General features: G+C 55.2%; 1 protein-coding gene across 1 annotated transcript in view; it reads right to left on the reverse strand.

The window, feature by feature from the left end:
- Positions 1 to 17,896, reverse strand: part of LOC116825420 (cAMP-dependent protein kinase catalytic subunit alpha-like) — a 30,019-nt gene extending 12,123 nt beyond the window's left edge. Inside the window, 2 exon segments of the mRNA XM_032781418.2 lie at positions 1,627 to 1,688; positions 16,903 to 17,896. Coding sequence (XP_032637309.1) covers positions 1,627 to 1,688; positions 16,903 to 17,104 — 264 coding nt within the window. The 5' untranslated portion in view covers positions 17,105 to 17,896.
- Between the last annotated feature and the right edge of the window lie 1,974 nt (positions 17,897 to 19,870).

Raw genomic sequence — 19,870 nt, forward strand, 5'->3', positions numbered from 1 at the left:
CACCGCACCGGGGTTGTTCTTGAGAACATTGATATGAAGAATTGGCCCTGTCAACACTGGTTCTCCACTTGGGAGGTACTCCCTTCTCTTCCTGTGTCTTCATATAATGCCTGCATCTGTAACTTTCCCTCCATGCATCTGAAGAAGTGAGGTTTTTATTACCCACAAAGCTTATACCCAAATAAATCTGTTAGTCTTTAAGGTGCCACTGAACTCCTTGTTTTTATGGATACAGACTAACACGGCTACCCCTAATAATTGATATGAAGAAGTATTTCACATTTCACCACCAGAGAGCACCAAAGGAAACCACTTCCTTTAGAATGAGACCGAGGTCTGGTCTACACTACGCTGTTAAACCGATTTTAACAGTGTTAAATCGATTTAACGCTGGACCCGTCCACACTACACTGCTCTTTATATCGATTTAAAGGGCTTTTTAAATCGATTTCTGTACTCCTACAAAACGAGAGGAGTAATGCTAAAATCGATATTACTATATCGGAATAGTGTTAGTGTGGACGGAAATCGACATTATTGGCCTTATTATTTTACAGTAGCTACCCACAGTGCACTGCTCCAGAAATCGATGCTAGCCTCGGACCATGGACGCACATCACCGAATTAATGTGCCTAGCGTGGACACACACAATCGACTTTATAATATCTGTTTTATAAAATCGGTTTAAGCTAATTCGAATGTATCCTGTAGTGTAGACGTAGCCCGAGACAAGGGATTCCCTGCTCCTTAGGCAGAACCAAACTCCAGTTCCAGACAGGTGACCCGCCCAGCTCCATTCAGTGGGGGTTGGTGGGTTGGTGGGGGGGGAGGGGCTGGGAGTCAGGACTGCTGGGTTTTAGCCCTTGGTCTGCAAGGAGAGGGAGTGAAGTGGTCAGAGGGCAGGAGACTAGGAGTCAAAAGGTCCCTTCCTAGTTCCGCCACCAACTTCCTATACCCTTGACCAAGTCCCTTTCCCCTCTGGGCCTCAGTTTCCCCATCTGTGTCTTGGAGTTAATGACACACGGTGTGCAGGAGGCCTAGCAAAGTGACAGTGCTGCAGAGGGACCAGCAGCTCTGCCTCAGGAATTACCCAGAACCACCTCAGGGGGGACTTCCAGTGAGGACAGACCCAGGGCTGACCCCAAAAGCTTTTCCGGCACCTCCAAACTGAGGCACTGCACCCAAGCACAGGGCAGCAAATGGAGGCCCTTTGAACATGGTCCCTGTTAGCACAACCCCCCTGGGAGCCAATCTGGGGCTGGGCTGGATGACCACGCTGGAGCCTTCGGAGGATGCGGGAGGGGGAGACAAGCTGGATCAGGAGGAGTCCCACATGCTTAGTGTCCCCCTCCCCCAGAAGAGAGGAGTTGAACCTCCATTGTTCTTCGCCCTCCAGTCACCAGAGAGCAGATTGGGGGATTGGGGCAGGGGGGAAGAAGAGCACTCAGTCCCGCCCCCCAGGAGCAAAAATAACTCCAGCCCCTCAGTGAAGGCTGTTTGGGAAGGGGGCTCAGTGATGGGGAAAGAGATCCAGGGGGTGGCTGTAGAGTAATCGGCCTGGGGCTGCAGAGGACTTGATTGTGGGGGGGAGGTGCGGAGGGAGATCTGGGATGGGGACACAGTACCTGGGAGGGGTTCTCCCATTTCTTCAGGAAATCTTCTTTGGCTTTGGCTAGGAACTCCTTCACTGTAAGGGAAACAGAAAGGGAGCAGCATGAGGAGTCAGGAGGGGTGGGGCACCCAGGCTGGTGGACAGAGCTCTGCTTTCAGCCCCCCCCCCCCCGTCCGAAGAGGCATGCAGTCACAAAAGGGGGTGGGGATTTTAAGCGTATCAGCAGGTTGCTGGTGCCTGATTGGCCACAAACGGTGGCTCAGCTGGGGATTGGCTAGAGAGAGGTCCACGCAGCAGCGCTCCCGCCACACCCGCACCCCCGGGCCTGACCCTGGACTCACCGAACAGCCCCTTCAGGGAGGACTGATGCAGCTCCCAGAGCCTACCAAAGGGGGAGGCACTTGTGTGTCTACCCTCCCGCTGAACATGCCACTCGGGGTACCTGTACCACACCCTGCAACACACAACCGGCCCCTCACAAGGAGACATTCATACAATCCTCCAGTCAAATGAGGTTAAGAGGCTTGGATCACGTTGCCCTAATGGGAAGATACGGGATCTACTACTTCTGCCAGCAAAGCAGGTGAAGGGCGAGGAGATTCCCCTTAGTTCAAAGGGCAGAGGCCTGTGTGTAGCCTTCTCTCAATCATGCAAGCAGCACATACTAATGACTCCAACAGCCCACAAGGGGGTGCTACACAAACACTCACACAGCTGCAGAAAGCTGCAAACCCCAGTTGGGCTTTGCCCACAAAGGGGTTAAAACAACCAGCCACATCCACCGCAGCAGCAGCCTGGGAACAGCAAGTGCCCTGCTCTCTGGCACCCAACCAGGTGATCCTTCCTTCGCCAGCCGGGCTCCTTGTCCTTGCCGCCAGATCCCAGAACCATGGGAGAGGGATTGGAGGAATCTGCAACATCTGGAGGGATATTTGGTACTGAGAGCCCCTTGTATCTTTGCTGCCTCCTACTGATCCCAACAGGGCCAAGTCCCGCAGCTCTTAATAGTGCAAGAGATGCCCACGGGATTTGAATGGCTGCAGCAGCGAGGCCAAGCACAGAGCAGCAGCAGGGGGTGGCTTTGAACCCAGAGCTCATCCCTACCCCCACCATCACAGGCAAGTCTCCCCCACACCAGAAGTGTATAAAGTTAATTGCCTCTCCCGGGGATCACTGCTGCTTAGATGCCAGGGAGGGGACAAGCTAAAAGCCTAGATCCAGATCTGGGTGCTGCGGTTTCTTGGGGTCACGGATGCACAACCAAGGAGTCAGCTCCCTGCCACCCCACTCTCACCACTACAACCCAGTCCCTTCCCAGGAGCCCTAGCTCCCAGCACCCCACTTGAATCACTGAATAGCAACACTTCTGTGGAAACCTGGCACTACCACGCTCCAGTCCTGTCCCTGCCCGAAGGAAAGGGCTGAGAAATAGGCCAGGCGAGGGCCCGAAATGCACCAGCGAAGCAGCACAACATCGTACAGATGGGACTGATTCACTGCTGGAGGAAAGGAGACCAAGATTACGGGGGTTCCCCTGATCCCCCAGGACAGGGCCGGGCAGCCCTGAAATGGTTCCAGGGACCAGCTATTTGCTGCCTCACTACTCCGGCCCGCACCCCCTTCACCCTCTTGTCCTCAGATCCATCTCCTGTGGAGCCCCCCAGAGGGGAGCTGAATTCACATCTGCTTCCCCCAAGTTGTATGCAGGAGCCGAGGCTCAATTTGTCTGACCTATTTTCACTTTGTCTCCTACTCTTTCCAGATTATTTATAGAAACAGGCTTGGCTCACCAGCCACTGTCTCCCGCCATCGATCTCAGCCCCGGGTGGGGTGAAGGGGGATCCTTGCATGGACACAGGACAGATAAGACAATTCCCTGCACTGTCCTGGCCAGACTTGACAGAACTAAGTTTAAGTAACTTAGGAGTTCATTGCATTACAAAGGCAGGCGGTTATGTTTCATTGTGGGCCTGTATGCGACGTCTACAACAGAAACCCAGGGAAGGGTTATGGGCTTTGGAGGGACCATCTGAAACTATGGGGCCTTTTAAAGTTAAGTACATTTCCCAGGAAATCTCTAGGGGGAGGGGTGTGCAAATGTAACGCCTCTGGTTATGCAAAAGCTCAGCCACTGGAAGCTGCTCCCCAAGGAGAAACCCTCTGCCTGTGAGTTACCTGGCTGGATGCGGGATGATCTTTGGAAAGCTTATTTGCAGGCGCATTGGTTCTTTGCTGGGTTTTAAGAGGGTTTCCCTGCAATGCTTTTACCTTAAGACTCCATGTGCTAACAGCTGTGTGGTACCTTATACCCGCGGGAGACTGGGCTGTTTGTAGCCTCTGAGGAAGGAAGGCAAAGCAGGCCGGCTGAGGGGGTCTGACTTGCTGGGGAACTCACAGTGTAGGCAGGGAGCTGTGCAGCCTGGAAATCCCCCAGGGCAGGGAGGAGAGAGACGCAGGTCTCCGCCCAAGAGAGGTGATGACTGGGAGCCAGAAGCCTAAGTGGCTTCCCTGGCTGGACCTGCGACACCCCCGCCCTCACTGTTCTTCCCTGGCATCATCCACCCAGCTCAATGCCTTGGGAGGGGAGATCTGCCATTCTGCCGTCTTCTGGAGGTCAAGGAAGACTTGTGAGGCTCTGCTAATCAATCACATGAACTGGGGGCAGCCCCAGACAGCGATGGAGGAATCTTCTCTGCACCACCAGCCTCTAATTCACTTGGCCCAACACCAATAATTTGTTCCCTTTTTGGGCCTGTCTCATCTTAGACTCTCGTTCTTTCTCTTCAAGGCCTTGGGCCCAGGAGCCCTAGAGCCGAAAGCTCTGGGATGGGGATTGTGGCCGACAGCCCCACTCCTCCAGTCCCATGGCACTTTCTGCCACCCTGGTGAAGCTTGTCTGTGAGAGAGACGACAGAGATTTTTTGGGGGCCCGTCCAAGACAGTGGAACTGCCTGCCACAGGATCTAAGGATCATCTTGAACTTTCCCATCTCCTGCTCCTAGTGCTGTGTGCCCTCCTCTGACCCAGCCTTCTCCACAATAAACATAGCACAGCACAGGCATATAGAAACAGACCATACCAAAACCAACACCTCCACTGAACACACAGCTCTCCCTCTCTGGTGAAAGACTGAACCGCAGGGGACAGATGGGAGTCACTTTGCTTATGGCACGGACTGAAAAGTGCCCAAACACTGTGGTAGTGAGGACAGGTAGGAACGTACACAGTGCCTCTGCACTGGTTAGTTTCACTCCTTCGCCAGCAGAGGTAAGACGCCATCCTGCAGGTTCTCAGCACTGTGGCAGGGTGAAGGGTTAACTGAGGCTCCAATCTCACAGTTGAGGTATGGACAGATTCCGGCACTAAGCCCCATTGATTTCTAGGGGATCCCCCTGTATAATCAATTGCAAGCTCTGGGAGTTCCATTGTAAGCTCTTTGGGGTAGACACTGGCTCATTTCAGGTCTGTACAGAATCCAGGCACCAGGAATCCTGGGTTGCAATCAATATCTCTGGGGGTTACTGTAATTAAAAGACCATTCAATGAGTAGCCAATTCAAATTTGGTCTCCAAAAACGTAAGTTTTGATTAAGCCCCCAGTGCCTTCTAAAAACAAATCTTGAAATAGTCCCATTATTTTTAAACTAAATCCCACTTGAAACAGACGAAGGGTCCCCCACCCCTCTTGCAGCTCAGAGAACCCTAGAGTGAAACCGACTATACGCAGGAGTGACACTGATACCTCAGATTTCCTTTGCTCAGCAGACAGACCTACCTATCTCGGGTTTTATATGGATGCCCAGCTCCCTAGTACCCAAGCACCTTCTATGCAAAGGAATAGTGGGAGCAGGGTAACATTTTCCACAGGGCTGACAGGCGTTAGGGGCTTGCATGGCATTGATAGTAACCTGTAACCAGTGAATGGCAAACTGGATTTTTAGAATCCTCTCGTTCTAATAACCCTGAGGTTTTGCAGCCGTTCCCTTCCAGGTCAGTGGCCTTTCAGCTGGGAGAGCCCCTTTAAAGACCCATGAACGCATTTCTATTCATGTCAGTTGTGTCAGATAGCATGAATCTGGCATATGAAACTAATTGACTGGGTCTAATTACACAATAGACTAACATACTGACCCGCACCAGGATAAACACCAGAGGATAGCTGGCTAATGGAGATGTTTTCATACCTCTAATCTTTTGTACCACCATTCAAAGAACTGAGCAAAACCTTAACCTCCTTAATCCTTCCGGGAGGCAGGTACTATTCCTTTTTATGGGCAGGGAAACTGAGGCAGGGAGCCATGACTTTGCCCACTGTTGCACAGGAAGTGGAAGAATTGAGAAAAGTACCAAGACTCCTGACTCTCAGCCTCGGCCCCCTCTAACCACTAGACCCCACTCCTCTCTCAGAGCTGGGAATATAATCCAGGAGTTCTGATTCTCAGGTCCCTGCTCTAACCACTACATCCCACCCTCCATCCCAGAGCCAGGAATCCCAACTCCCATTCCTTACTCTGACCGCTACCCTGCACTCTTGCTTATCACAATGTCCAGTTCTCTTGTATCCAGTGCAGCAGCACGAGGTATTATTCAAATACCTGGGACAGGGATCAACCCTGGTGCATGAGGAGGTCGGACCACTTAGGACCACAGATCTAGTTAACAAAGCCATTCTCTGCGGAAGGGAAATCAGCGCCTGATTCAAAGCCCAGCAGGGCCCAGCACCAGCGCTCTAGGGACCTGTATTAGCAGAGATCAGAGTGATTTGGAAGAGAGCTGAGTCTCCTAATCAGAGGGCAGGCTGCTCTTAAAGAGACATGGCAAGTTTTAGACCAAACTTTTGTGATTACAGAAACCTCCTGCACGCCAGCTTCTAGGTAGCAGTTTCCAACCTCATGCTTCACCGTAGAGCCTCTGCCTTTCAAACCAAGTTCAAGTTCTCGGTCCCCATTTTCAAGACACTCCATGGCCTGCACCAAGAGGGATCTAAACGAGTGTATGTCTTTGGCAGAAAGATAATGGCTGACAACTCTACTTCCTTGGTACAATGGCACCTACCACCATAGTGAAGTTCATCTGTGCAGGAGACAGTTTCCTCAGGGTCTGATTGTAGAGTGTAGAACTACCTGTCACATGAACCAGGGACCATCCCAAATCCAGATGCCTTTCTCTGACCTACCAGAACCTCTAAAAACAAACAAGACACTCCACTTCTTCCAGGAAGAAGATGAGAGAACAAGCCACGTGACAGATGTGCAGTCACATCGCTTAATGCATGACTGGAAGGCCTTCAGATACTGGGGAGATAAGAGCAGAATAAGAACCTAGAGAGAACAGAATAGCCTTGTTTCCGAAATCCCGTTGCAGGATCAGGGCCAGGTCCGTATGAAAAACAACTGTGTTGCACGAAGGCCGGGTTTACAAAATGTAACACCATTTCCCCCCTATTTGGGGGAGGAGGGCTAGTTTGACAAAACTTTAAACCCCCTGCTCCTAAAACCAGCACTGGGACCACAGCCTTGCAAAGAAACATGGGAGAAATCAGAAACAAAGTGAAATCGACTAATCTAATTTCACCACGCCCCAGAGGCACAAAGGGCATTAATGGTGAAAAGCAGATTAGAGGTTTACAGGGACTGGTCACCTTGAAACACAGCCAGAATTTAAAGACAGGCTCATTCCTCCTGCCATTTCGAGTGTAACTGACAGCAAAAGCTTCCACAGCAGCCAATATTAAATGCTTTAAAAATGGTCACTAAAAGGATCATTTCATCCACCACCAAAATGCAGCCACCTCTGCAGCTGTTTAAGGACATTGTACGACAGCAAAGAGATCCTGAAGCTACAGGCAAAAACTCAGGGAGGGAGAACGGCACCGAGCTTAACACCCACACAGATTCCATCCTTGCGTGCCCAATGCCCCAGCGACAATTGTCCGATACGAACAAATGTGCTCACAGCTCCTCCATGGGCTTGTTCCACTCACCTCCTTCCTCCCTCTTAGCCCAGCATCACCACCTGCCATCAGTGATTTAGATTTTAAGTCCTTTGAGGCCCATTCCCCCAGGCCACTAGATGCACGTTAGCGACCTGCCTCAGCCCCACTAGCTTTCTGCATTGGACGCCATTTCTGGCCATGAGAGGTTTTCCACTGGGACGATGCCTGACCAGGATGGGGGAAAGGGCTAGTCCAGCCCCAGGCCTTATTCCGATTCCACCTACCTCCGGTCCATCTCATGCCCCCAGCTGCTCCAGATCCCCATCTCCTGCAGTGTAAACTCCATCTTCCCTGGGTGGAACCGAGAATCCACCTCCTCCCCTTCCCCCGCCCCATCCCTCCAGTGCTGGTGGCTGAAGGGTTAAACCCAGCTCTTCCCTGTCACTGGGGACCCCTTGTCTCTCTCTGGTGAGCACCGAGCAGGTTTCCAAAACAAACTTGTATTTCCTTTAATGAGCCCAGTGGGGAAAGAGGCCCAAGTGGGCACGTGTTGGGGCTGGAGCGTAAGCAATCCAGGGCCGGCTCCTGAGGCAAAGGATCTAATGAAGAACTAATACAACCCGGTCTAGCGCCCGTGGCTCACGTTACACCCAGCACCCTGCTAACGATTGCAGAGGCCAGTGCACGACCATCCTGCCTCTCGCACGGGCTGGGGAAGAGAGCTGAGTACTGAGACCTTCACTGCAGTGACCAGGGTGGACAGGCCAGGTGGCTGTGGGAGCCAGGGATACGGAGCCCTGAACCCTCACATCCTCCTGCTCGATGGCTGCCAGGTGCAGCGAGCTGCCAGGTTTTCACCTCCCATGGGGATTGGTTACAATGATGTAAGCTTATGATTCGATGGTGTTGACAGGTCCCCACCAGGCCCCGCCCCACTGAGCTAGGCGCTGTACAGACAGAAGCCACACTCCCTGCCCCAAAGAGACCACAGGCTGCTAGTAGAAACTGGCAAAGATAGGCAGCGCGGCCTAGCGGCTAGGGTTCTAACCTTGGGCAAGTCACTGCCTCACTCCAGGCCTCGGTTTCCCCTCCCCATGCAGGTCTATTTAGACTCTGCTCTTCAGAGTAAGGACTGTCTCTGACTAGGAATATGTACAACACTCTGCACAATGGGGTCTTGAACTGAGTCAGGGCCTAACAGCTACCATAATGTAACCAGATGCAGGTAGAGATGAGGGTTCAGGTCTCAGAGGGTAAAATTCACAGATGCGTTAAGCAGATCTCAAAGGAGCCAACTACTGACCAGAACTGGCTTGTGCCTTGCAATTTCCCCTGAGCCACAACCCAGGAGGGCAGGGAAAATCTGGGTGACAGCAGAATTCACCTCCTGCCTCTAGGAGACATGGGTTGAATTGCGGCTCACGTCGCAGAGCCAGTGTGAAGCCCAGCACAAGCCACTGCTCCGTCCTGGGGAGAGGCCCTGGGCCCAGACTAGCAAGGAGACAGTGGGTTGGGAGGAAGGGGGCACGGCAGAGCTGAATGGGGGGGGTCAGGATCACCATGTGTCCGCCGGGAGCCATCAGTTCTCCTTTGCAGAGAGGAAGGCAGAGACAGATGCTGGCACTTTAACCATCAGGGATACTAAGGGAGGGGAGATGACCACACGCCCTGCCTGGGATCCCCTCCCCAAAAGCCCCCCCCCCCCCCTTACCATCCATGCTGTGGTTAGGAGGTCACGGCAGGCGGAGAGGGAGGTCTGCTCTGGTGCCTCGGAGGGGGGACTTTGTCCCAGAGGAAACACGACCTCTGCTTCGATCCTGGCTTCTCCAGCGAGCCGAGGAGAGACCTGAGCCAGCACAGGGCCCAATGCAGCTCCAGGTCATGTCTGTGGCACCACCTCCCCCTCGGTTGCATCGGAGGGGCCGGGTTTATGCCAGGCTGGAGGAACCCATTTTGCTGCCCGGATCCTCCGGTGACAGCTGCCTTCAAGCTCCCTTGGCGCAGGGGTCTGTGCCGGACTTCTGGATTCCTGTCTGCCGCTAGACGTGGATCTGCCAGCGCCACCAATCCCACCTGCCTGGGGATGGAGGCAGCAACGAGGTGACGGCAAATCTCTAAAGTGCCCCTTCATCGCCCTGGTAAGTGGGGCAGCTGGTTCCGGAAAGCAGCGCCTGCCACCAGCCCTTCCATGGATTCTGAGCTCTCGACGCGAGGACACGCACCCAGGGACAGGGTTGGGGAGGACAGGGACAGAGCCAATCATGTGGTGCAGTGCAAATAAAGCGACACAACATTCATGCAGCAATGCTCCAGGGGTCTATTTATACACAACAACTGCAGCTCTCCACCTCCACCCCCTGCTGCTCTAACTGGGTTCTTACCCCATCACCCACAACCCCTTGGGGCATCTGGACACTGTCCTGATCCACTACTGGAGGAGGAAGACAGGATCCCCCAACTCCTCTCCCCACCCACTTCAGCCGCCTCATTTTAACTCCTTATCTCCCCCATGACCTATGGAAGCCCTTCTCTAGCCTCCCATCCTGAGGATCTCAAAGCACATTAGAACACCCACGGCAAGCGACCAATTCCAATTTACAGGTGGGAAAACAGGCAGAGAGAAGGAATCTTGCTGAAGGTCCATGGCAGGACAGTGGCAAAAGGGGAACAGAACCCAGGAATTCTGGTTCTCCACACCTCCTTTGCTAAGCAATACTCCACCCCGCCCTGCCTTGTGCAGGGAATAGAACCCAGGAGTCCTGTCTCCAAGCCACCTGCCCCTTTCCTGCTCTAACTCACTAGATCATGCCCCTCTATAGGGCACCCCACAAAGCAGAGATGCTAAACAGGGATCTTCCATTCAGGCTACTGGACACAGACACCCTCGGGGGTTCTCTTTGGCTTGCCACTGCCAAGCCGCCAATACCTGATGTCACCACTAGGGGTCTCCCCTAAGTTCTGGCCTGGAGAGGCATGGAAGGCACCTGATGTAATCCCACTACTGTCCACACACAAACGCCTCTGACCCCAGTTGGGAGGTGCTAGCCGGCCTAGCTGGGGTTAGGCTCCACTTTTACTCAGGCTGGAACCCAGCCACTTTGCAGAGGTGAAACCCTTGTGTGCCGACAGTCCCCCAATGCCTTCCCACCATTCCCCTGCAGGGCAGACAAGTTCTCCCACGATTGCCAGGGAAAGAATCTGAGCGTCTCAGCGCAAAGAACCCTGCGATTTCTCCCCAGAACAAGCACAGAGCCAGTGAGGACACAGTTATTCAAATGGGTGGCTGCTTAGACCCAGACTAGGCTATCAGGGGGCTGATCAGCCCGGCTAACTCTGGAGCAAAGACCTACCCCTAGGCAACCCGGGAGCTGGCTTAGCCCTGAGAAACTTGCTATTGACCAGCGCAAGACCAAAGCTAGCCAGGTCCAGAGGGATTGTTACAGCCACTGTTTTGGTCAACACCAAGGATCGAACCGGGGACCTGCAGAGCTAAAGGCCAGAGTTTTTATAGCTTTTCATTACAGCCAGGCTCTGTAGCTCAGGTGGAAACAGACTTGCAGTGTCTATAGGTCAGGGACACACAACGCACACTAGGTTACACTCCCCCCTCCTCTCCCAAGGGAGCATGGGCCAGGATGGTTAAAAGCTCCAGCAGATGCCAAGAAAGCCAAATGCCTCCTGCTGCCTGGCCATCCCTGGGAACGTAACTGTACCCTCATGCCAAGAGAGAAGGTCAAAGACATGACTTGAAATCCCTTCCTGCCGCCTCTCCTTCATACGCTGGCTCATCCCCAAGCACGTTCATTATACACACATGGGACTCATGGCAGCCACCTCAGAGGTGGGAAATGGCAGCTGGTCAACAGAGCACAGCAATGCTGCATGAGGACTGCTCACCCAGCACCAAAATGCAGCTACTTCTGGGTGGGGACAGCAGCTGGTTAACAGGCACATTGCGATGCAGAAGAGTGAAGGATCCAAGACACTGGGAGGTGGACTTCAGAGGAGGCGGTGTACCCTTAACCACGCTGGGATTTGGTCAAGGTTATTGCGGGACCTGCTCCAATGCCCAGTTTGGTAATGGGGCATCTTGACGCTGCTTTGGATAACCCAGGAGCTCTCAGGAGGCCTGACAGACTGTGTGAGTTCAGCCAAGTAGGGTGACCAGATGTCTCAATTTTAGAGACAATCCTTATTTTTGGGTCTTATTACTCTGCACCCCCGTCCCGATTTTCCACATTTGCTGTCTGGTCACCCTATAGACACGTCATTTTCCAGTTCTGTAAACTGGGGCTGAGGATTGAGCTGAGGGGCTGAGGATTGAGCTGAGGGGCAGAGTTCATTCCCAAAAGTGCTTACAAGTTCCTTGGCCAGAGGCTGGCGACATCATGAAGGATAAGCTGGCCACCTGGACTAGTCAACCCAAGGGCTGGCATCCTCCCCCACTCCTGCATTTCTGACGAGAAGCCTGACTTTCTCAACGCTGAGATGTTGCCAGGATCTTTCCCTCCTTGGCAAACACTACCCGGATCCCCCATCCAGAGAGCGCCAGGCTACCGCTGGATCCTCTATGGAGCTCCTGGAGTTTCCGATCCCAATTGCAGCACGCTGCCCCACCCCCACTGCCCACCATCAGAACAGATGAAGGACAGAACTTTGCCCCAGGCCTGGAAAGCTCACGGGGCAGCCCCGATCGATTTCCCAGAATCCCAGTGGCCAGATTTAATGCCACACTCAATAAACACAGCTCCATGTGTATGAGGGGAGGGGCCAAAGCTAAAAGCAGGAGAGAGCCCTGCTCGCTTTGAGCAATCCCTCACCCAGCTGTACCTCAGCTGCAGGTCACGCTGAGAAATGTGTCAGGCTGGCTCAGTTTCTAAGGAGGGGAAGCTGCTTTCTGCTGCTCTGAGACAAGGGAAGCAGCAGCAACCGCTCTGGCAGGGCAAGGAGGACTGGAATAGCATAAGGGGAAATTCGTCTGCCACCAGCTAGAGATCTGTTGGCCAGAAGGACCTTCGCCTGCAAGGGAAAGGCTGGACGCTCCCTCCCCGTGGATGCTTAATACCAGAACAATCCTGTACTACCCTCAGCACAGATACCCCTGCTCCAACCACTGGACTGTGCTCTCCCCGAGCTGGAACAGAACCCAGGAGTCCTGATTCCTTCAGCCCTACGCTAACCATTAGACATCACACCTCCCAGAGCCAGGGACAGAGCACAGGAGCCCTGCCTCCCAGCCTCTCACCACTACGACCAATACAGGAGCAGGTGGGTGAAATTCTCTAGCTTTAGAATCCGGGCCAGCACTCCCCTTGCAGAGTTAGGAACGGAACCCAGGAGTCCTGGCTCTCAGGCTACGGCTCGAGGGAACACTCTCAATGTCCCTAGCCAGCTGTTGTGAGGACCCAATGTCACCTACATTGTGGGCCCACCACACCCTACTTCTGTGGCACCTCTGTACCCCGCAGCCCAGCCACCAGCTCACGTGCAAGCCCTCAGCTACTTGCCGATGAGCTGGCTGGCGCACAGGGGACAGAACCAGGGACCTCGACAGATAAAAGCAGCGGCTGCTCCAGTCTGAGCCCAAGAGTCCAGGCTCCCCGGCTAGGCTGGTTAAGATTCAGATCCTCAGCACATCAGACACAGAAAGGGAACCCCTCACACGTGCTCAGCAGTCAGTTACACAGGCCCTGCAGAAGAGAGGGCAGCCAGGCAGGCAGATACAAGGGCCTTCCCCCTCTCCCCCTGCCCCAAGACTGGCTCCGCTGATCCTGGCTAGCGCCCCCTCCCAGTGACACACACCAAAGCAGTGATCATTTATATTCACACAGCATCCAGCCTCCCAGCCCATCACAAAGCTAGCGACAGACAAGCTGTATGCAGGGATGCTGAGCTGCAGCCACCTCTGGGGTGGAACATGCCAGCTGGTGAACCCCGCAATGGCAGGAGCAGGGGTTAAGGAGGCAGAATGGAGTCGGGAGAGTTGGGGTTGGGGCCGACCCTGGGCTTAGCCTGTGAATAGTCTGGGTCACAGCACCATTGGCATTGCATCAGCCCGCAGCACCGGAGTCCACACTGAGAGGGGAGAGCACCATCCTGCAGCACAGCGCCCCCTAGCACCAAGTTGGGGCATTGGGCTCAGCACTGACGGAGGGGAGAGCGCCGCCTACTGAGCCCCCATCCTGCAGCACATTACCCCTTAGAGCAGCACTGCTTGCGAGGTGCAATGCCCCCCCGCAACTCAGCACCCCCAAGCTGCACGCTGCCCCCACCTCTGCAGCACACCGCGGTTCCTAGGAGAGCCCCCAGGCATGACGGTTGGGAAACGGACCCCACTTCCTCCTCTACCCTGCCCCAGAGGATCCAGCTTCCCGGTGGCTTGAATATTCACCACCAGGCAACAGAGCAGCGTGCTCGGCCACCTGCGGGCGAGGAAAGAGGCAGTCGCAGGCAGCCAGGGGTTAATGCCAAGAAGCAGAGTCTCAGTTACCCAAGGTCAGAGAGAAGCCAGCTCTGTTTCAGATGGTTAACTCTCCCCCTCTCAGCTGGAGTCCTGCGAGCTTCCCCCCCACCACAGCGCCACCTATCTACAGCGGGTGAACAGAGCACAGACCAGGAGCATCAGCTCGTGGGGGGAGCGAGGGGGCTGCACATCTTTGCTTCCCACATCCTAGGTGGGAATCAGGCTCCAGGTCGGCAGAGCAATTTATTCTAACTCCACGGCACTTTGAGATGACAAACTGGTTTCACGCAGGGGCTGCTGGCCCGATTCCTAGTGGGAATTGCCCCGATTTCTAGTGCCAGTCTAGTAGCAGCCTCAGATGAGGAGGAAGCAGGGTCTGGCACCAGGGGCCCCTCGCCCCAGCACATGGATGGCAGACGTGCTGGGGCTCTCAGCTGGGAGTGCCAGGGCTGCTGATCGAGTGTAAAATTAACCAAGCCTGGGTGTCTGAGACAAAGAGGCAGGTGGGAACCAGCAGAGGGAGATTTGGTTGCTACCGGGGCAGTGATCTAAGAGGAGTCTCCTCACCTCCAGCCAGTCAACAGTTACTCCAGATCGCAGCTGGATGGGCGGCTGTGGTGTAACTAACACACAGAGGGTCCGGCCCCTTTAAGAGGCAGCAGCTAGCAAAGAAGGCAACACCCCCACAGGGCCCCTCCTACTCCCTTCTGACAGTTTCCAGACCCAGCATGGGTTTGCTAACTGCTGACGCTCCACCCAGGAGCTTCTGCAGTGGTGCCAGCAACATGAAGCGGAGCAAACCCCCCGATGCCCTGCCTAGTATCAATGTCTTGATCTGCTGGGTCAGAGAAGTGGGCAGAAGCAGTGTCAACCAGTGGATCAGACCTGGGTTCTAGTCCTGGCTCTGCCACTAACTTCCCATGAGACCCTGGAGATGTCGCATTGTGCCTCAGTTTCCCCATTCGTACACTGAGGATCATAGCCCTGCCTCACAGGCAGGTTGTAAGGATAAATGCATGGATAGTGAGGTGCTCAGATGCTGCAGTGATGGGCCCTCAGAAGAACCTTAGATAAGGAGAATAAATCCAGGAGTTCTGGCTCCCAGCCCCCCTACTCTAACTACTAGACCCCACTCCCCTCCCAGAGCCAGGGAGAGAACTTAGGAGTCCTGACTCTGGTTTCTACCAACCTCTGGCGCGTGGTCCTCACTCACTAGGCTATCAAGAAGTCAAAGCTCCCCCCTCCACGCCATGCCCGCTGGATCTGGAGACAGCGCTTGGAAGGCTGAGACAGCAGAGGGTTAAAGGTGCCGGAGAAGCCACTGGCACCAGGTGCTTTACAATCTGCTATTTTAATCCTGGCTGCACTGCCAAGGCACTATTGTTACGGCCTTGTTTGAACATAAAGCGTGGGGCCTGGGATTGGCGGGTGGGTCAGAGATCGCTCATCCCCGCATCCTCCCTCCCCTCCCAGCTAGCCCAGAGCCACCAGGAGAGGGAGCAGAGCCGCTCAGGGTCGCGTGGGGACTTCCAGATCCCCCATGGGAATTCCACCCACTCAAAACTACAGCCAGAGCCACCGAGTTGAGATGTGACCTCGACCCAAACGACTGTGCAGTTAGTTCAAAAGTACGAGCTGATGAGCACCCAGGTAATGCTTGACAGGCTGCAAATGGGGGAGAGGGGAGGGAGTTTTCATCTCTGATGAGTCACGGCTGGGGAGGGAAGGAAGAAGTGAAAGTGTATGAGAAGGAAAGAGTGAGCCAAGATGTCAGAGAGCAAGTGTAAGTGACACATGAGAGGGCACAAATCTGTCCCAGCAGCACAGGGAAGTAGCCGTGACTATCCCACAGAGGGGAGACAGTGGGTCCTTGTGCCACTCAGGGCAAAGGGATCCGAGCGCCCAGCCTCCCACCCACACCAAAGATCTGCAGCGATCAAGGATCAAGCGTTTAGCCAGCAGCTTCCCAGGTGCTGTGGGAGGAATGGGATGTGCCACACACCAGGGACTGGCCTTTGGAATGGAGGGAGAGTAGGACTAGAGAAGGGAAGAGAGACAGAGGGAGTAACGTTGAAGAGAAGAATCCATAGACCCCACTCCCTTCCCAGAGCTGGGAACAGAACCCAGGAGTCCTGACACCCAGCCCTTGCTCTAACCATTAAACCAGTATGAAGACTGGAAGCCAGGACTCCTGGGTTCCATAGCCAGCTCCACCTCCAGTCTTGTGAGACTTTAGACTCAGACGCCCCGCTCTGTGCGAGTCAGTTTCCCCCCATCGCAAAACAAAGAATCTCTCCCTTCAGAGGGGTTGTGTGTGTGTGTGTGCGTGGGGGGGGGGGGGGGGATTAGCTACCATCTGCAGAACAGCGAGAGCCAATGGAGTAGCCCACGCCACACAAACTGGTTGGGATGCCCGGCGCAGACACTCAGCGAGGAGAGAAGTCACATGCGGCATGGCGGGTTCAGCCCTCTTGACATAAGAGCTGCCATCTCCAGACCCCACGTCCCACCCTGGCACCACCACCAGCTCCTCAGCATGGCAAGAGGCTTGCGCAGCCGGCGCAACACGGCCGATGGATCAGGAGTGGTGGGAAGACGAGTCCCTTGACGTCAAGCTGCTGCCAGCGGTGACTGGAAACTGAGAACTCCTAAGGCCTCATCCGCTGGGTGAGCTCCCCCTCACCTCGACCCTGCCCCGCAGGGAACCTTTCCAGGGGGGAGCTGGGTAGACCAGACTCAAGCTGTGGTCTCCCAACTAAAGCCACCACAAACTTCAATGGCACCTGCATCACAGGAGACCCCTCCCGCTGCATCCCCACTAGGACTCAGATGCTGCATCTCTTTTCCCCAGCACCTCCCGGGATCTGGGGCTGGACTCCCATCCCAACTCACTCTGCTCATTCCAGGCGGCAGTGTGCTCCGACACATGGCCCATCCCGCTGCCGGCCGGGGCCCCCGCCTCACTGCGCGGCCCCCAGTAGAAGAGCCGCCCAGCCAGACTCTCCAGCTTCTGAAGCGGCGACATCTTAGCGCCTTTGTTCCTGCTGGGGTTAGGGCAGGTCATTTCTGCTTCATGGCTCACGTTTCCCTTCATTTATTTATCTCCCTCTCTCCCCGGCCCTCACAACCAGAGTCGACGTGAAGCTCGGCCCCGATCCAGGAACCCTCCAGCCATGGCCATTTCCCAGCGGCGGAGACAACAGGATCAGGGTCTAGAGGAATGGCCCCAAGCCTCAGCAAAACTCCTCCACTCCCGACAGATGGGGGGCTTGAGCTGATTGCTCCTGACTTCTGACCGGGAGAGAGAATTTCCATCCAACAGCTCCCCCGCCCTGCAGCAGCCCCAGAGCGCGGCTGTCAACTCAGAGACCAGCGTGCGACTCTTCAGGGCTGGCCAGTCACATCCATGCACACTCCTCCCTGCCTCTCGCTCCAGGTGGGGAAGACCCAGGGACTTGGAAACGGTTTCTTCTCCCCTCCTCTGTCCGGAGAGTTGGCTTCCCTGGTGGAGGGAATGAAGCCGGAGTAGGGGAGTCTGGTCACTTATGCAGCCAGCCAAGTCAGTTTCACTTCCTGGAGGGTGAGGGGAGCAGATTCTGCTTCAGAACTTATGGGACGGGTTTGCCAGAACAATGGCCAGTGGCAAGGGGCAACACCCACACAGCAGGGCTTGAAACAGTGCCCTGGGTCCGCGCTCCTCTCAAACCCTTGGGCCGAAAGCAAAGGAAGAGGCTCCCTCTGGCTTCACTGCCGATCCTGCATGAACTGGTGGGCAGACCCCTGGAAAAAACACCATCCGATAAGTACAGTGCCCCCCAGGCCAAGCCACTGGAGCTGCAAAGGAAATCGGGGGGGGGGATGGGCTTGTGGCTCACATGAGGCCAGAGTCAGAGGGGTGCAGGTCCTTAAATCCACTGCTGGGGGCCCCGCTCGCAGACACGAACAGCAGGGGGCTGCAGCGCATCGAAGGTGACTCTCCAAGCAGCATTTAAAGAGACCCACACTCAGAAACCCTCGGCGGCACCCTGCAGCAGCACCCCAGGGAGGAGATCCTGAAGCACCACAGGGTCTGACTCTTGTGTCGTGCAGTCCCAGGCGGTACCGACCGCCGGCAGGGGAGGGACCCAGGACTAGTCACCTGGAGGTTTCTTTACTTTGCCTTTCCCAAACAAGCGCTGCTGCACTCCTTGACCTTGGGAGCGGGAAGCCACTTTCAGCAGAAGCCAAAGAGCCGGATAGAGCTCTGCAGAAGCAAGAGGGTGGGATGGGGAAGGAGGAGGTCCTTCCTTGCGAGTCTCAATTTCCAAACAGCTGGGGTTTGCAGAGACCGGGACTCTGCTGGCAGGAGGGAATCCAGAAAGGAAGCTGCTCACTGTGGGTGCAACGGACAAGAGGGCTACTGTGTCAGCCCCCCATTGGTGCGGAGGAGGTAATGGACCAGCCGGCCAAACAAGTGAACCCAGAGGAAGAGCTGGATCCAGAACTGGAAGTCGAAATCCGAGTTTTCCTCAATCCCACGAAGGTCGCTGGGTCTGAACTCCATGCCGCCACCCCCGGTGACGCAGACCTTGGCTCCTGGCTGCCGGGACCCTGATTCAGGCTGCCCTATCTACGCCACTCGAGGTTCCCCCATGGCTATATGGCTTCCAACCACACCTCCGGGACCCTTTTGGGGGCAGGGGGGGAGAGCAGGACCTCTGGAGGAGAAATGTCTGGCTGGTAGCAGGGTCGGAAGCAGCCAGCTTCGCTCCTGTCCCTTCCCAGGCTCAGGGCTCAGCCTGCCCTGGTGAAGAGTGCGCTAAGTATTGTTTCAGCAAGCGCCCCATGGGAGCAGCCTCAAAGGGGGAGGGAGAGCCAGGGCTGGGCACGCCGCCAGGTTCACACCAAGCCCTTAAAGGCATCGGCTCCCTGCTCCACAGCTGCTCTCAGCTGCTCCATCAGCCGCTGCAGCTAGCCACTGGGCAACCGGTGCTCCCCAGGGATCTCGGCACACGGGCCCATGCGGCAGGACAGGAGGGGAAATCCTAACTCTGCCCTGGATCCCGTGGAACCTGGCCCGGCAGCTCAGAGCATCCTGGCCAACTCCCTCATCTCAGAAGTGGGGTGGGGTGGGGGTGATCTACAGTATCTCTAGGGCAGCAGTTCAAACCCAGTCCAATGTGCAATTAATCTGGCAGGTCTCTGTCCAATTCCCAGAGGGAGAGACCTCCCCATCACAGAATCATCCTAGACAGGTAAGACTCTTGAGTTCATTCTCACCATTAGACCATGCTGCCTCCCCAAGCCAGGACTAGAACCCAGGAGTCCTGACTCCCAGCCCCGTTCTAAACACACACACACCCCAGCCCCCACTCACTGCATAAGAGGCAAGGCCATGTTAGCTGCTCCTATTCCTTTTGGAGAGAGAGGCTGGTGAGGGGCAGATTATCTTCTGGGCTCCCATTCAAGCCCCTTTCTGGCCTTACAATCATGGGATGGGGGTGGAGTGGGGTCTCCCTACACAGTTCCCAAATGGAAGGGAGATGGTTTTGTGATGGGGAGGCCCCTCCCTCTGGGAATTGGACTGACATCTGTCAAACACCTTTCACGTTGCAGTGGGTTTGAGCAGGGCTACTAGGAGTCAGGACTCCTGGGTTGGAGGGCTGACAGTCTCATTTTACCAGCTCATCTGGTCTTTGTCAATACAGCCAGTTGGGGGCAGCTGAGGCCAGTGCTGCTCCTGCACACAACAGGATCAGCTTCTTTGAGCTGCGCCTTGGTGAACGGAAGCCTTGACGTTGACCAGCCAACAAGATCAGATCAGCTGAACAGCTGGGTGAGAAGGTCTCGTCAGCTGCTGCATGCTCAGCACCCTAGGGGT

The sequence above is a fragment of the Chelonoidis abingdonii genome, chromosome 26, assembly GCF_003597395.2.
Source record: "Chelonoidis abingdonii isolate Lonesome George chromosome 26, CheloAbing_2.0, whole genome shotgun sequence".
Lineage (NCBI taxonomy): Eukaryota > Metazoa > Chordata > Testudines > Testudinidae > Chelonoidis > Chelonoidis abingdonii.